The sequence below is a fragment of the Vicia villosa genome, unplaced genomic scaffold (genome assembly GCF_029867415.1).
Source record: "Vicia villosa cultivar HV-30 ecotype Madison, WI unplaced genomic scaffold, Vvil1.0 ctg.000009F_1_1_3, whole genome shotgun sequence".
NCBI lineage: Eukaryota > Viridiplantae > Streptophyta > Magnoliopsida > Fabales > Fabaceae > Vicia > Vicia villosa.
The window spans coordinates 5,416-22,586 of NW_026704939.1; the positions used below are offsets into that span (position 1 = coordinate 5,416).

The following is a 17,171-nucleotide window of genomic DNA, read 5'->3' on the forward strand; positions in this document are numbered from 1 at the left end:
TTATAACTTATCATTTTTTCTTCCATTAATATTTTTATAAATTTTAACTATTTTAAATGTTCATTTAATTATTAATTAATAAATGTCTTTGTATGTCATTTTACATTTATCAGTTAGTTAAACCGCTAATTTTACCAAACACTTTAATTAGCCTATCCGATATCAGCCATCAGTCATCAACTATAAGCTATTAGCCATCAGCCATCAGTTATAAACTAACTTATCACTCAACCGCTAATTTTATCAAACAAAATTTTAGTTGGACTTTATTCACATAGGAATGTTGGGTTATCACCCTTTAACATGAAAATAAATAAGGAAGAAATCATGTGTAAAATAAATTCTTGAAAATAAAAATTATCTGACAATAGTTTTGAAAAACCTAAAATAAACATAAAATTATTGCATTTTCAATATCATATTCCCATAAATCTTATTTACTAACTTGAAACAAATAGACTCTTACTTCTCATGTTATTGGTTAAGTTTTATTTTATATTCTCATCTATTAATTCTTTTTATATCATATTCTATTAATTTTATTATTGTTTTCTATTTATTGATTATATTTTATTTTTAGGTATACACTTTGAAGTGTCGCAAAATATACTTTCTTTTTCTTTCTATTCTCTTTTGTTTTTATTTTTTTAATTTATTTTTATATAGTTTTAAGGGGTAAACTTTGAAGTGTCAAATACATTACATTCCGTCACAAAATAAGTGTTATAGTTGGTCATTTTACACGAATTAAGAAAATATAATAAATAAAAGAGAGAATACTATTTTTATCAATATATCCTCATTTACTATTGGTGTATTCAAATTATCATAAATGCATAGTGAGAAAATAATAAATTGATTGAGATTATTAATTAGAAAATACAATTGGAAGATAAAAGTTAGACTTGCATTGAAAACTAAAAGCAACATTTATTTTAAGATAAATAATTTTATGAAATGCGACATTTATTTTAGAACATAAGGAGTATTGTTATGTGTTCCTTTTGATCGACGCTTCCTATTTACATTTATTTTTAATTTATTTAAGTGTCAAATACATTATCATTTTGTAGGTATAAACTTTAAAGTGTACAGCAATGTTGTGCTTACACTCATTCCTACATCAAATACTTACACTTACACCGTATGCATTATATTTATACGTGAACAATATTTTTAAAATAAAAAAATACATTTATGAACTGTGTCGTGTAAAGGACATGAACATTGAATAGTATCTATAAATAGTGTTCATGCACTGTTTATAGAAGTGATAAAGTTGGTTAATAAACGCTCACATATTAAAAATAATTTTTAGTAGTAAGACAAAATTGGTTAATGAAATGTAAAAAGTTGGTTAATGAAGTGATGAAATTGGTTAATAAACGCTCAGATATTTAAAATAATTTTTAGAAGTAAACAAAGTTGGTTAAAGAATGTAAAATATTGGTTAATGGAGTTGGTTAATAAACGTTTAGATTTTTAGTAGTTATGAAGTTGGTTAATGAAATTTAAAATGTTGGTTAATAAAATTATGAATTTGATTAATCGCATCATTTTATATCTGTACTCCTTTAATCAAAAAAAATATATATTATTATAATATTTTACTGTATTGATGAATAGTAAAATATGCATAGGTATAAGATGTTGAAGTAAGACCATCTCCAATGATAGTTTCTTCTATTGAGTTCTCCACCTAGATCATTAATTTAATAATTAAATATTTTTAACATTTACCATGTCATAATAGAGTTGCATTGCAATGCAACAAAAGATTGTAGGACCCAATCAAATCAAGTTATGAGGTAAAGTTGTGGGACCCATATCAAATTTTTATTAAAGTTAAAATTAAATAAATTATTTTAATATGATGTGGCTTAGTGGGTCCCATAAAGAACTCAAAGGTAAGTTGCACCATTGGAGACGCTCTAAGAGTAGTAATTTTTATTGCAAAGGACCTCGCTCTTCTTCTTTCTTCAATTGCCTTGGGATACAAAATGTTTCCCTAGGAGTTGTGAACTTGTGATCCCTTTAGATTGCATTCAAATTTTCTATTTTCTTGAACCATATTTTTTTATTTAATAAAATTTAATACTTATTATATTTGGGCTATATTTGGCAAGACATAATTTTGAGTTATAACTTATAAGTTTATATGAGATACGACAATTTAAGCTTGTTTGATAACGGTCTTTTTACGACGAGTTTATAGTTTATTTTGCTAGATTATATCTTACTTTTCAGACACTATTTTAAATAGTATTTTAGCTTATAAATTATACCTTATAATTTTTTTTTTTATCTTTATTATTTTAAAAAAAACCAACTTTTATTTTTTATATTTTATTTTGATTTAAAATAAAATAATCATGTATTAAATATCTTTTATGTCATTTAACATTTATAAATTAGTTGAACGGCTAGTCTTACCAAACACTTCAATCAGCTTATCTGTTATAAGTCAAGCTATCAGTTATCAACTATCAGTTATAAACTTATCTGTGGTCATTTTACATAACACAATCATAAAGTGTAATTTATGTTTATTTATTATTTATTATGATCATTTAATATAATAAAGCAAAAGGAGTACTTTGGCAAGTTTGCCAAGTGTCACTCCCTTATGCTTTCTAACCATTTCTTTTCATTCTATTTATAGAAATTTCTAATTACTTCTTTATATTTTAAAATATTTTTTTTTTATATTTTGTAGTTATATTTATTTGTATGATTATTCAGTTTTGAAAATCTGAAAGAATCAATTATTATTATTATTGGCAGATTCTTTAACTTCCAATTTCACATTGGGTCATGCAAAATCACTTGGAAATCGATTTTGTGTCTTGGAAACAACCAAAACCACCTCACCGAAATTGATTTGGGGAAGAGAAAGATACAAATTGTTTCGCCTCTTATCCCTCTCCAAATCACATCCACATCAAAACCACCTTCACCACCGTTCTCCTCATATCTTTCCACAATCTAAAACTCTCCACCACCGTGAGACAACAACTCCGGCCAAGACAACAACAAAGTCCTTCTAACCCTAACAGAAACCCCAACCTTCTCTCTATCTCCATAACTTCCTCTCTCTCATTTCCAGAAAGATTTGCTTCAACCCTGCAACATTTTAAGACAAAGAAGCATGGTGGTCGGAAAACTTTACCCCTCAGCGGAGTAGATGGGAGAGCGGCGACTGTGCACTCAAACTTAAATCTGTTTGGTTTAACGAAAAGCTCACGTGATAGAAATCTCAAATATGGCTTATTCCATCTACTTGGAGGCACGACGGCCGGAGGCAGACTGCGAATGGGCTGCCGGTGGTTGGATTGAAACAACGATCTAATTGTCTCATTAGAAAGGCTGGAGGACGAGGAGTACGGAAAAAGTCATTGATTCTTGGTTGGAGTTCCTCATTGTCGGAGAAGATGGTGAAGGTCGCCGGCGGCGGCTAGGGTTTTTAGAAGAAGGTAGAAAGCATTCTTTTTAGGTTACTGGAGATTGAAAAGAAAAGTGAAAATGATTTGTTATATTTTAATGAATGGATGATTCTTTGTGAAATAGTAGTTATTAGTAAGCTTTTAGAGCATATTGGATTAGAGATGGATCTTCCAGATATTAGTTAGCATTTTCTTTGTTGATTTTGACAAATAGATGGAACGAATTACATGAATTGATGCATTTTTGTGTGTGAATGTGTCTGTAGTGACGTCGGCTGATGATGGAAAGAATGTGGTAATGAAAGGCTTGAAACATGGTGCTTGTGATTATTTGATAAGCCGGTGTGAATTGAGGCTATGAAGAATATATTGCAGCATGTGGTTAGTACTACTTTCTCATTTGTTATGTTGTGGCACAAAGCAAGCGACACATAGACTAAGAATTGACGTCATCGTAAGACATATTTTTTGATTTTATTTCAGCAGCTGGTACTCATTTGGATCTTTTTTTTACAAGGATTTTTGCTAATGTAAAACAGGATGTATCTTACAGACACACCATGATTGAGTTGGGTTCAGTTTTTATCACACCATAACCAATCTTACAGCAACATACATTTAAGTTCTAATATATCATACAACAACACCATGATTGAGTTTGACCGAAGTGAAAGAAGTCCAATAACAAGGAATCTGGTGTGCGTTATTTTGGTTAGTTGGTTTATTTATTTGGTTATTTATTTTTCATTACATCAATTTGTTCTTAGTAGGTAGTTAATTTGTACTAATTTCATATTCACGTGATTGGACAAAAACGTATATATTTTTGCTTATATTTAAGATCGGAAGAATTATAATTTTTTTCCAGTATTTATCTTCATTGTCTCTATTACTCATAATGCAAATTGGGCAATTGTGCAGTTATTGCCAACTCAAGTGGGATTCGTTCATGGGTTGCGACAGGAAGAAGAGGTTTGTTCCCGCATCAAAACATCACAAGTGTAAAACATGCTTATATTGTAGTAGTATATGTTTTAATGCTTCTTTTCTACGTACTAATAATAAATGGTTATGTTGTTGTATTGCTATTCAGGAGAATTGTATTTGGCTTTCTTCAATCTGAGTGAACAATAAATGACGATAGAAACAATGACATTAGATTTGGATAGGTTTTTCCCTTACAGAGGTTCCATATATACATGTCAAGGTATTGAAGTATGGATTGGACCAAAAACTATACGAAGGGTTTCCGTACATGTCAAGGTACTGAAGTATGGACTGGACCGAAAATTGTACGAAGGGAAACGCAAGGGATAATAGCAGCAGACGTTAGAGTTAATGGATGTGCAATATTTTTACTTGCCAATATTTTGGCTTTCTATTATTCATTTATTATTCAAAAGAAAAACAAAAGATAAATTCATGAATAACATCTCATTGTTGAGTTTTTTTTATACACTTTTCTGATCTGAGATGTTAATTTGGTGTGGTGCTGTAAGTGTTGGATCCCACCAAAGTATGTAATGGAATAGTTGTTTTATTTTTTATTAATAAAATTATGACTTAATTGATATGCACCTTCCAAGTGTTGCTGCCGGTTTAAGTTACAATCTACATTTAAGTAAACTAATACAACCTTACAAAGTTTGAAACTCGAGAAATATTATATTGCTAAATTTACATTTTATGTTATAAAAAATGTAGTACATATATTAAATAGTACAATCATCAAGATAAAAATTAAAATGAATCATCTTTTCATGTGTATAATTGTGTTAATCTTTACACATGTGTGATAGGTTCAATATGTGTTTTATTATTATTGGACATTTTGTTTTTTCTTACTTAACTAAATGACTGAATCTAAGTAAAATAAATAAAATGCAAACACTTATATATATAACAATAATAAGTACTATATTTTTTTAACAACACTTTTTGTTTTTCTATTATTTTATTTGTAAATTATTTATAAATTGTAATTTCTTCTAAAAAAATCTAAACCCGTGCCTCGCACGGGTATCCCACTAGTATATTATATATGGGATAGGACACATAAATATCAAGATTTTTTCTAATAGTTTATAAAATATTTAATTACATCCAAATTAATTTAAACTCTATTTAAATATCAAAATTATCATTGTTTATTTAAATATTTTATAATTTTTTTTCTATTTCTCGTCTAAATCTTTATATCCTTTTAAAGATTCTTTGTTCATACACATGCAAAAACTATGTATCTGTGTAACTATGGAGTATGGGGAGACAATATAAGACTGAGAAGTTTTTATAGCATATATATACTGGATTCTTAAAGAAAAATGAAAATTATATGGAAATGCTTGAAATAGATGATTAAATAAAACAAAAGATTCGATTAGAATGATGCAACACAATGTTAAACAGAAATATCCCTTCTCCAAACTCCTTGTTTGGTTGAGTGCCAGCAGTAGTCGCATTCTTGTCATTGCACTAAACAGCTTTCAAATATCACCTTCATTTCTTATAACTATGTTATAAATATAAAATATCCAGGGACCATTTAACTTTGTTAGATGAATTTTTGGACACATTCTTAATCTTCCTATCCAGTTGGGTTTGTTCTCTGAACAAAATCTTGTTTTGGAAAAAAGGAAACAACTAAAAAAAAAAGAATTTCATTTATCATGAAGAATGTTTATGTTTACAATTTTGGCAAAGCCATTAGGCCAAAACAAGTCTCCATCTTACTCCTACAATAGCAACAATCTATCAAACTAAGAATCCACCAGGAATTTGTTGGCATCAAGCACAATGGTTGTTTCTTAAACTGAAACACTGTCTGTCTGTCTTTTGACAAATGGTAAACTTAAGCCAGGAATGCTCGGGTCTCTGCGGAAGACACAGCAATCTTCTGGCTAGCAGATTTTAAATTTCTTCTAGTAACAATCTTCAAATATCCACTGACTTTACTGTAACCTGAAAAGTATATTGAAAGATCATGATAATAGGTGTATTATTGGCCTCGACAAGCAACATGCTTGAAGAATTCTGTCAGATCTTTAGGGATAACAATGAATGGTAACTTTAAACTCATTGTAACGTGCACACAAATTAATATTGCAATATAACATGGGGAACTAACCCGTTTATCATGTCTCATGTGTACATGTGATGATCCAGTGTGTAGGCGCGAATATCAGAAGGACTTGTACCCGGTCTAACAACAAATATCAAGACAAAACCAAACAAAATGAGTAGGAATAGAGGTATAGTCAGTGGCAATATATCATAAATATTCAACGAACCTACTACAAACAGCCTTTGGGTCAAATAGCATCTCTAAACATACATGGTTGTGTTCTCAAGAAAACACATTGATTTCATCAATTTGCATTTATCAAAAATATGAATACAGCAAGTTCACAACAACAACAATCATGCCTTATCCCATTAAGTGATGCCGGCTACATGGATCAAATTCCGCTATAATGTTTTATCCAAGACCATGTTTCTATCTAATTCGTTAATCTCGAGATCTTTCTTAATAGTTTCTCTTATAGTTTTTCAAAGTTTCCTCTACTTTTAGATGTTGGACTACTCTTCGTCTGATGTACTTTCCTTACAACAAAATCTACAGGTTTTCTCTCTACATGACCAAATCACCTAAGTCTATTTTTCACCACCATCTTTATCTTTTCTACTATATGTGCTACGCCAACGTTCTCTAATATTGTCATTTCTAATCTTATTCATATCCAATGCAACATCTCTGCTACATTTACTTTACTCGTGTTGATTCTTTTGCTAGCCCAAAAACATAAAGATAGTCTATTTTTTGGTCCTAATTAACTGCTAACATTTATACAAGGACAGACTGGACCTCAAACAGTCATGACTCATGAGCCAAGCAGCCAACCAAAATCCAACTATTTGAAATGTATCCCATTAACCTGGCTAATACATTTCAATCCAAAATGAAAGCAAATTAATTTTTTTCTAAAACTTAAATACTCCCTCTCCAACCATATTTATAATAAACAAAAAACTACAAAGACAATGGGAATAACCTGGCTAACACATTCAGAGTTGTCAGTAATCTGTTCAGTACTAACTTTTTTCTAAGAATTTGACAAAATTCTTTACACATGCATAGGGAGACAGATTTCTAGGTAAAATAAAATTCACAGTAAATTAGAGGCTATAAAAGGAATTTCGATAATGAATACACTTAAAAGATGTACAGTGTTTCTTATATTAATGTCAATGACCTACAAATTTTTCTACTTGTATACCAGAGGGCATAGTTTCCTTCCCCTCAAACCAAATCATACATAAAATTAAGGGGAAACATCATGTATTTAGGAAGAGAAAAACCTTTTGTTAATGGTTCCATAATGAAATTTGGGCTTGCCAGCCTTGATATCCTCAACATACTGTGGCCACGAGAAACAAAATGAGACATAATATGAATAGGCAACATAAAATAAAGGACAGAAAGGTCATATAGCTGAAACATACCAAACTCAAGGTAACCACCATTGATGAAAAGGATAGAGAATTAAAAGGTATATCATCAAGTGAAAAAAGTTGACATTCTGATGATTCTGGACCGGGTGAAAAATGGGGCTTCTTCAGCTTTGCTAAGAATATCATGTATGTCTGCCACAAACATGTGATAATCAAGGTAAAAAACCTAGTTAAGAGAAGCAACAAAAATAAACAAAGGACGGAAAATAAATCAAAGTTTCTTCAACAGTCCTCACTTGGCCAATTAAAGGAATGTCCAATTGAGCAAAGGGAGAAATTACTTCTACATCTGCATTTGCTTCCTCCCTTGTTTCCCTTACAGCACCTTCCATAGCTGACTCTCCAATTTCCAAATAGCCAGCGGGAAGCGTCCTTGTTGATACCAAAATATGAAATTAACATAGCTCACTGATGAAAAGAGATACAATATTCATCATTATGATAAATTTATTAGCATTTAGCTTATGATAGTTCTGGGAAAGGAACCTAATTTGTACATAACCAGATACAATGAGAATAAGAAGCAGTTTAGTAAAATATTGATTCATACCAAAGACCATGAGATGGTTGAATATTCCTCTTGCAAAGGAGGACTTTATTATCATGTTCAATGAGGCAACCAACTACCTACTTTGCCAGCCAAATATCAAGAAATGTTCAGAACAAAGTAGTTGGCCATAGTCTCGTACAAAATTAATGAAAAAAATAAGTGCTATGACAAACAGTATACAACTACCAGAGATAATTTTCTAACAAGTCAAAGAATACATCCAAAAACATATGATACTCCTCCAGAACCTTATTTGTTTTGCATTATCATTAAGTGTTTCAGGAAAAAGGACTACTTCAGAGAACAAAAGTGATAGGTAAACCAACTTAAAGCGTGTTATATGCAGATACCTAAACCCTAACAACCATTTCAGTATCAACTATCAAATTCATGCATCACGCTCTAATTTTCTTTTATTAAAAAATTTCCTAAAGCTGAAGCAATGAACGCAGAGGGAAAAAAATCACGCTTCCTTTTCTCAAAGAGTCTAAACCCTTCCCCGAACCTTGCCATAGTGGGAACTTTGCAATACTAGGTTGCTAATGTCTTTTCTCAATATCCACTTCTAAAACATTTAAAGAATCCAACAAAAAAGCATAAAATTTAATTTAACAAGCAACACTTGTGTCTAAAATAATTCGTTGTATTGTGTATAGTATACCACAATGCATACATTAAAAAAAATTCAGATATTGGGTGGAACTTTAGGTTATCCACACACACGAGACTGTTTTGTACACCAATTTGTGCACATTCATGCAAGTTACTGCAGAACTATGAAGACACTGGAAATACGATACCGACACTGACACATCAACACCGTTAATAACTTGAAAAAATATATAAATTAAACGTAGTCACAAGTGTCGGTGTTGGTGCTACAAAGTATCGGAACATACAAAAGTATGTCACTATTACTTCACACAGGCACTAAATTGAATCAAACAGAAGCAACAGATAAGTATTCTAGGCAGTAACAGTTACCATTTTGGGATTTTGATAAGCAATCTTATCACAAACTGTACATATGGCTCTCAATTTTTCTTCACCCTCAGGTACATCATGTTTAGTTGAACCACCACACCACTGACAGAACTTGATACTCCGAACATTTCCCTACATTATCAATTACCATCAATATAGATAAAAAACTCTCAAGATTCTGATGCGGTTTCGCGAAAACCATAATAATACACGGAATTGAAGATTATTGGAGACGGGAAGAGAGAACTTACAGAAGATTGAAGCGATGACGAAGCGCGAAACGGAGCGAATCGAGTGATGCGAGGGGTGGGAAGGAGTTTGAAAGAAGCGTTAGGGTTAGGGTTTGAAATTGGGGAAAGTGATGATAGTGATGAGAATGAAAGGGAGGATCGAGGTTTAAGAGACCAGCGTTGGGTAACAAAGCCGCATAGCTGAAGCTGGATAGATTTGACCATCATTCTTCTTCTTCTCTATGAATTGAGTTTCTCAAGTACAGAACAAACCATATCTATAAGCTTAGTATATATTTTTAATTTAAACAATCTATTAATTTTTGTAAGTAATTAAGTAAAAATAATTAAATTTGTATAAATATGATATTAAGTAAAAATAATTAAATTTGTATAATTATGATATAGTAAATTTAAAACTTGTGCTTATGAAAACTTTTGCTTATAAAAAAATTACATAGAAGAATATTGGAGGATATTCTCTTAGTTAATTACATAGAAGAAGTATGTTGTCCAAAGGTTATTTTTTTATATAGAAGGGGAAAATTATGTTTACTATAAAGATTATGAGCAAATTGAAAATGTTTTGTGGAAATAGAGTGTAAAAGAATCTATTTTATAACTTGGTTCGAGAGAGACAAACAATTTGAAGATGTAAGATCGTTAACTTATGGTTAATTTGTTTTAAAGTTTATTTATGTTAAAAAAAAAAACTAGAGCTTGAAAATCACGCACAAGAGGATACATCATCGGTTGACTAATTTGGATTCCACAAAGTACAAGTGAGTTATATTATCTAAGGATGATGTTGACTATGAAAAAATGACTTATAAGTTATGATGACATTAAGAAAGTGGGTGGTTTTCAACATAACACCTTTAAAGATACATGTTTTGCAATGCAATTTCTACAAGATGATCGTTAGTTTTTGAAAGCAATGAGAGAGGCACATTTATAGGGTTTTGATATAGTTTTGAGGAAGCTAGTTCTTGTTGGTGTAAAACTCCAATCACAAGATAAAATGATAACCAATAGAATAATGGAGATAGTGAAAGAGTTATATAGAATTAAGTTTAAAATGGTAGTTATACATTAACAACTCAACACGGGATATATATATATATATATATATATATATATATATATATATATATATATATATATATATATATATATATATATATATATATATATATATATATATATATATATATATATATATATATGAGGAGGGATCAAATTACACCCGAAGAGTTACACCACGAGTTACACTCGTTCAAAAACTACATCTCGAATTAATATTTTTTAAATTCAACCGTTGGATTGAAACATAATATCATATAGATCATACCTATAAAGTTTGAGCTTAATCTATAATGATTTACTATGTCATTGAATCACATCAAAATTAACGTTATATGAAAGCTCATTTTAACGTTAATCTTTGGATATCTTGATGATATAGTAAATCATTATAGATTAAGCTCAAACTTTATAGGTATGATCTATATGATATTATGTTTCAATCCAACGGTTGAATTTAAAAAATATTAATTCGAGATGTAGTTTTTGAACGAGTGTAACTCGTGGTGTAACTCTTCGGGTGTAATTTGATCCCTCCTCTATATATATATATATATATATATATATATATATATATATATATATATATATATATATATATATATATATATATATATATATATATATATATATATATATATATATATATATATATATATATATATATATATATATATATATATATATATATATATATATATAACCCGCTCGTTGAGCGGTTGACCCATATATTATTATTATTATTATTATATATAATATTTTAAACTTCAAAATTTGAGATTATTGATTTGTTTGTGGATTTTTATTAAATGATTTTATTTAAGTAATTATTATATGTAGTTTTATAAAGTGATATTTGAGAAAAAGTTAAATTTTAAAAATAATATAAAGGATCACTTTATTATATGTTTATAGAATTTTTTTTCTAATGAGTTTATTAGTATTATTTTATATATGAGTTTATTATAATATTCGAATACTATTATAGAGAATTTCCATTGATTGATAATGTCATTAGTATAGTAAAATGGAGTTTTTTTTTTAGAGTTACAATTTAAATTGATAAATAATCATAAATAGTGAGAAAAATATTTTAATATTTTTAATAAGTCATTAATGGTTTAAGGGTTAAATACCTTTTACCCCCTGCCAAACAAGCGAGTTTTGGTTTTGCCCCCTTTAAAAAAAAAATTGTTGCGCAGACCTCACCAAATTGAATTTCCAACCATTTAAACCTTCTACCATGTTTTTACCTAGAGTAACAGGTTTCCATCCTACGTGTCTGTTACCAATGTTTTTTTTTATTTTTACCAATTGCCACGTTGGCACATCATCATCTTTTTCATGCTTTCTTCCTCACGAATCAGAAAATCCCCAAATCAAAAACTGTGAGCCCTAGGGTTTGGCAAACCGTGACCATCATCAACGGCTGCGCAGTGTTGTTCTTCATCGTCTTCTTCGTCGTCATCATCACTAATAGGCATGGAACAAAGCTACAGCAATGGAAGCAGCAACTCGCATGAGATTACGAGTGTTCCCCAGTGTGGTTGTCGTTTGCCAATGAAGATGTGGGTAGCAAATACAATGCAAAATAGAAACCGGAAGTTTTGGAAGTGTCGTTTGGCCGGCGTAATATGTTGTATGATTTATATATCTGACTGGGTTAATTTGAGTGAACATATATATATATGTGTTTTATATGTCCAATTTTTGTTGATGTTTGCAGGGTCTTAATTCTTGTGACTTGTTTTTATGGGATGATGAATTTGCCACAGCTATGGGTGGAAGTTCAAAGAGTGAAAATCGTGAATGCAAGAAATGTAACGTTGCGTTGGTGAAGTTGGAAATAACAATGAAAAAGCTTGAAAAAACAAAGTTGAAAGTTACCATAATGCAGAAGAAGATGTTTCAGATGAAAATGGGACTCATGTTGTGCTTGATCATGTTTGCAGTGATTTTGAAGATCAAGATTTAGGCATTAGAGTTCTATAATAACAAGATTGTTGTAGTATGCTTGTAGTATTCTTGTAGTATGCTTGTAGTATGTTATAGTATGCTTTATTTAATTTGTTGTAGTCTTGTGATGGGAAAATTATGTAAACTTCAAATGAATTAATGGAAAATTTTGTTTACAATTGATGGCTTTAGATGTATTAAACTATCTCATTGTTTTTTTTATAAGGGGTAATGAGTTTAATGTGCACCAGAAAATAAATTGCAAACAGGTTATGAGCATAAAATGTTCTTCATATTAATCAAGACATTAAGTCTTAAACTGTCAGTACATTGACTTACACAAAACACCATTAACTTGTTCAAAACATGCCCATAACTTACAACACTCAAAGATCAGTCAAGATTCACTTGTTCAAACACCATAAACTTACAAAAAACATAACATTGTCTTAAAGTTAACATAAAACATGTGACAAAACATAAAGAGACATGATTCTATTTCTTTGCTTTCTTGTTTGACTTCTTTGATCCACTACCCTCCTCTTCATCTGTCAATGACATTGGTTGGTCACTATTGGAACCTGGCCCTGTAAATGGTTTTGGTTTTTTAAACCAATTTATCTTGATTCTTTCACTTGACCTCTTTCTCATTGGCTTGAGCTCTTTCACTGCTTTCTTTTTCTTGGTGGCCTCTTTCTAATTCTGTGCAGTGGTGATGTCTGGTAGGCTTGTTATGATATCATCAGAAATCCCATCAAAATAATCAGTCTGAGCTGGATCAGTTGGGATAACTTCACTTGCCTGTGTTGCATCAGTATGTTCAACTCCACTTGCCTGTGTTGCATCAGTAGGGTCACCTCCACTTGCCTGTGTTGCATCAGTAGGGAAAACTACACTTGCCTGTGTTGCATCATGAGTTGTTTCAGTTGATTCAGTTGTCTTCACCTTTTTCTATCAAAAAACAAAGTTATCAGTTAGAATTACCAGTATCAATATTCAGACATTAACAACAAATTTGGTTTCTACATCATACCTTTCTCTTAAGAGCATTTTCATCCTGAACTGAGCTTTTACAAGTCTGTGCATTATGCCCAAACTTATCACATGTTGTACATCTGTAAGAGACTCCTGGCAACCTTCTTCTAGCCCCATCCTCACCAGTCTCTCTAATCCTGAGCTTTCTAGGCCTCCCTGGACCCTTTTTAAAGATTGGTGGCAACAATTCATCCGATTCTACTTCAGGCCACATATCCCGGCCATTAATGGGACTAATAGCATAATTATAACACAACTTATACCTCTCTCTAGAGTAACACTCATCCACAAAATCCTCAGGATTTTGTTGTCTAAATCCCAATGCTGCTACAGCATGCCTACAGGGAATGCCCACCAGCTCCCAAAAGTTACAACTGCATGACTTTTTTGAAATATCCACTATAAACTCTTGGGTATTGAAAGAATGTGTGACCTGAAACTGTTCATTCATTGCCCAAGTAGGCAGCCAATGAGCACTCAATGCAACCTCCTTGTCTAATCTTTTCCTAGGTATGGGCATGACCTTATGTGGCCATTTTTCTAACTTCAAAGCAGATGTTGAGCACCTATTCATTAAATACTTTCTGATTCATTCACACATTCATACATGTGTCGTTACCCCACCCCTGTATATCATATCCCCGTCACCCATGCTCACAAATTCCCCTCCATGATTGAAAACAACACTGATTAAATGCATATTCTGAAAATTTTTAAGGAAATGAAAAATTTGTTAAACCCTAAAATGATGACAAAACCTAAAATTTGTTAGACCCTAAAATAATGACAAACCCTAAAATCCGTACCTTGCCATCTTCAATAACTTCTTCTTCTACAGGTTCGTCCATGTTCACAACATTGGTTTTCTTGGTTGAATGGCTTGACTGAGTCGTCTTCTCACTCTGGCTTGACTGTGTCGTCTTGCTTGACCGTGCCATCTTCTTTGGCTGACTCGTCTTCGTCTTGCTCGTCTTGCTCGTCTTCGTGTTCTTCGATTTCGCCATTGCCCTAGCTTTCGTTTTCGCCTGTCCTTTTTTCAGAATGATTTGACCTAATTTTTTTCAGGGGGGTAAAACAATAACAATTATATAATATGGATTACGTGGCATTGGTAACAGACACGTAGGATGGAAACCTGTTACTCTAGGTAAAAACATGGTAGAAGGTTTAAATGGTTGGAAATTCAATTTGGTGAGGTCTGCGCAACAAATTTTTTTTTTAAAGGGGGCAAAACCAAATCTCGCTTGTTTGGCAGGGGGGTAAAAGGTATTTAACCCATGGTTTAATAGGAATGTAGGTTAGTATTACAATTAGAAAGAAATAAGAAACAAAACTTCATAAAAATTAAAATGATAATTAAATATTATCAATATGTACTAATTATAGAATAAGAATCTTGATTATTAGAAATAGTTTGTCATAAACGAATATAATTTGTTTATAAAGAATGACAACATCAACCATTCGATGTTGTTATACCACAAAAACATTTTGAAATTAAGATTAAGGAAATTAGTCCAAAGAAAAATGATAACTGGAAGAAGTCATAATCTATTTGGTATGGTTATATTCGAAAGAAATAATAAGTGGAAGGCGAAAATTAAACAAAAATAATAATTTAATTGGTATGGTTATATATGGACGAAATCCTATTTATTATTGTTATAGAAATTTGGTTATCCAAATGAATGAATGATTGCAAAAATCGTATATTTTAATATTCATTAAAAGATTATTATGCATAGACGCCTACAAACTTTTAAATTGGAAGGTTGATAAGTTTATGTGCATCTTTATTATAAGAATACTAAACAACATATATTTATATTCTAAAGAAAACATAAGTAATACCATTCTAGAATTGCGAAGAAGGAGGAAGAAAATTAAATTAAAAAAATTAAAAATCAATAAAAAAAAATAAAAACATCTTAACATATGCATATATATATATATATATTATTGTTTCTGGGGATAAATAACCTTCACCCCCCTGCCATATGGGCGAGTTTTGAGTTTGCCCCCTATTAAATTTTTTTTAAAGGATGCCCCCTTATAAAACTCAGATTACAAACTCACTAACCCCTACATTCATGTTACGCTGAGTTGGCCCAGTATTATCCCTGTTGGCATTTAATTAATTGCTGACATGGAAATAATTTGTTTATCTTTGTTTCCAGGTCATACACATTTCAAACTTTTCAATAAACTTTCTGATCCCCCCCCCCCCCCCGTGAATGTTAGGGTTACTATTTCTTGCAAGAACACAATTTGGGGACGACGGCGCTTAGGGTTCCGATTTGTTGAAGACGACGAAGATAATGCAGAAGAAGACGAAGGCAATGCAGAAGAAAACGAAGACGATGACGAAGAAGAAAACGAAGACTTCGCAGAAGACGAAAGTGAAGACGCCGGCTGAGAACGGCGGTGACGATGGGGAACACAGTCAGGTTAGTTTCAAAATGTCGTTAAACTGGATATTGATTAGAGTCGCTGAAATAATATTTAATAGTTTCGCATTTTATTTCAGAATTTGTCACTTTTTAACGTTGTATTCCACCATGGGGGAGAGTTTGTAAGAATGGGTGATGGTGAAGTCGTATACAAGGGTGGGTCTTCGACAACAGTTTATAGGCAAGAAATGGAAACGTGGAATATGAGTAAAATTGGTAATCTGGTTAATGGGTGGGGATACTTAGATGGGTCGTACATGTTGTGGACTAGAATCTATGCTATTGATAAAGATTTTTTTCAAATCAAGAGTGACGATGATGCCTATGATTTGGCTGCTTATGCTGTTGGTGAGCAAGTGGATGGGGTTATGTTTGTTCAACATGATATAAGTGAGGTAACATCTAATGGGAGACCTACATGTGTGAATGAGGTTACTGAATTGAACGAAGATGTCAGTGATGAAGAAGCTGTTGAAGGATTGAATGATAGTGAGGATGAAAGGACTACTGCTCTTGTAGATGGTTTTGGCTTGGATGGACCTGATGTTACTATACCAATTAGGGAGGGCCCAATAATAGCTGGGTTGTTACCTTGTCCCAAAAAGAAGAAATTGGAAGATGAGGATTATGTTAGTGAGGAGTTAGATAGCTCAGATCCAGATAATTCTGAGGATGAAAAAGGGCCTAAGTTTGAGAAGTTTAGAAAAGAGCAATTTAATAAGGACTTTAAATTCAAGTGGGGTATGCAGTTTAATACCCTTGATGACTTTAGGGAGGCAATTCGTGAGTGGACTGTTTTAAATGGGAGGGAAATAGAATTTGTGAAGAATGAGGGGTACAAGGTTAGGGTAGTGTGTAAGGCTAATTGTGGGTTTTCCATGCTTTGCTCTAGAGTGGGCCAGAAAGAAACTTTTGCCATAAAGACTAT

General features: G+C 31.6%; 1 protein-coding gene and 1 long non-coding RNA gene across 2 annotated transcripts; one reads left to right on the forward strand and one right to left on the reverse strand.

Annotated features, from left to right (window-relative positions):
* Positions 1-2,869: 2,869 nt before the first annotated feature.
* LOC131621511 (uncharacterized) lies at positions 2,870-5,009 on the forward strand. The gene is made up of 3 exons (XR_009289613.1): positions 2,870-3,473; positions 3,710-4,154; positions 4,365-5,009. It is a non-coding gene; the product is annotated as an uncharacterized LOC131621511 (long non-coding RNA).
* Positions 5,010-6,087: 1,078 nt separating this feature from the next.
* Positions 6,088-10,002, reverse strand: LOC131621550 (nudix hydrolase 23, chloroplastic). The gene is made up of 8 exons (XM_058892591.1): positions 9,741-10,002; positions 9,490-9,621; positions 8,506-8,582; positions 8,192-8,327; positions 7,947-8,087; positions 7,803-7,861; positions 6,571-6,645; positions 6,088-6,404 (listed from the first exon to the last, which is right to left on the reverse strand). The coding sequence occupies exons 1-7, from the start codon at positions 9,945-9,947 to the stop codon at positions 6,585-6,587; spliced, it is 813 nt and encodes a 270-aa protein (XP_058748574.1). The 5' UTR covers positions 9,948-10,002; the 3' UTR covers positions 6,088-6,404; positions 6,571-6,584.
* Positions 10,003-17,171: the final 7,169 nt, after the last annotated feature.

Coding starts and splice junctions, on each gene's coding strand:
- LOC131621550 (XM_058892591.1), bottom strand. CDS start 9,947: ATGATGGTCAAATCTATCCAGCTTCAGCTATGCGGCTTTGTTACCCAA. Junction 9,622..9,740: donor CGTCATCGCTTCAATCTTCT/GTAAGTTCTCTC, acceptor TTGATAATGTAG/GGAAATGTTCGGAGTATCAA. Junction 8,328..8,505: donor CAACCATCTCATGGTCTTTG/GTATGAATCAAT, acceptor GGTATCAACAAG/GACGCTTCCCGCTGGCTATT.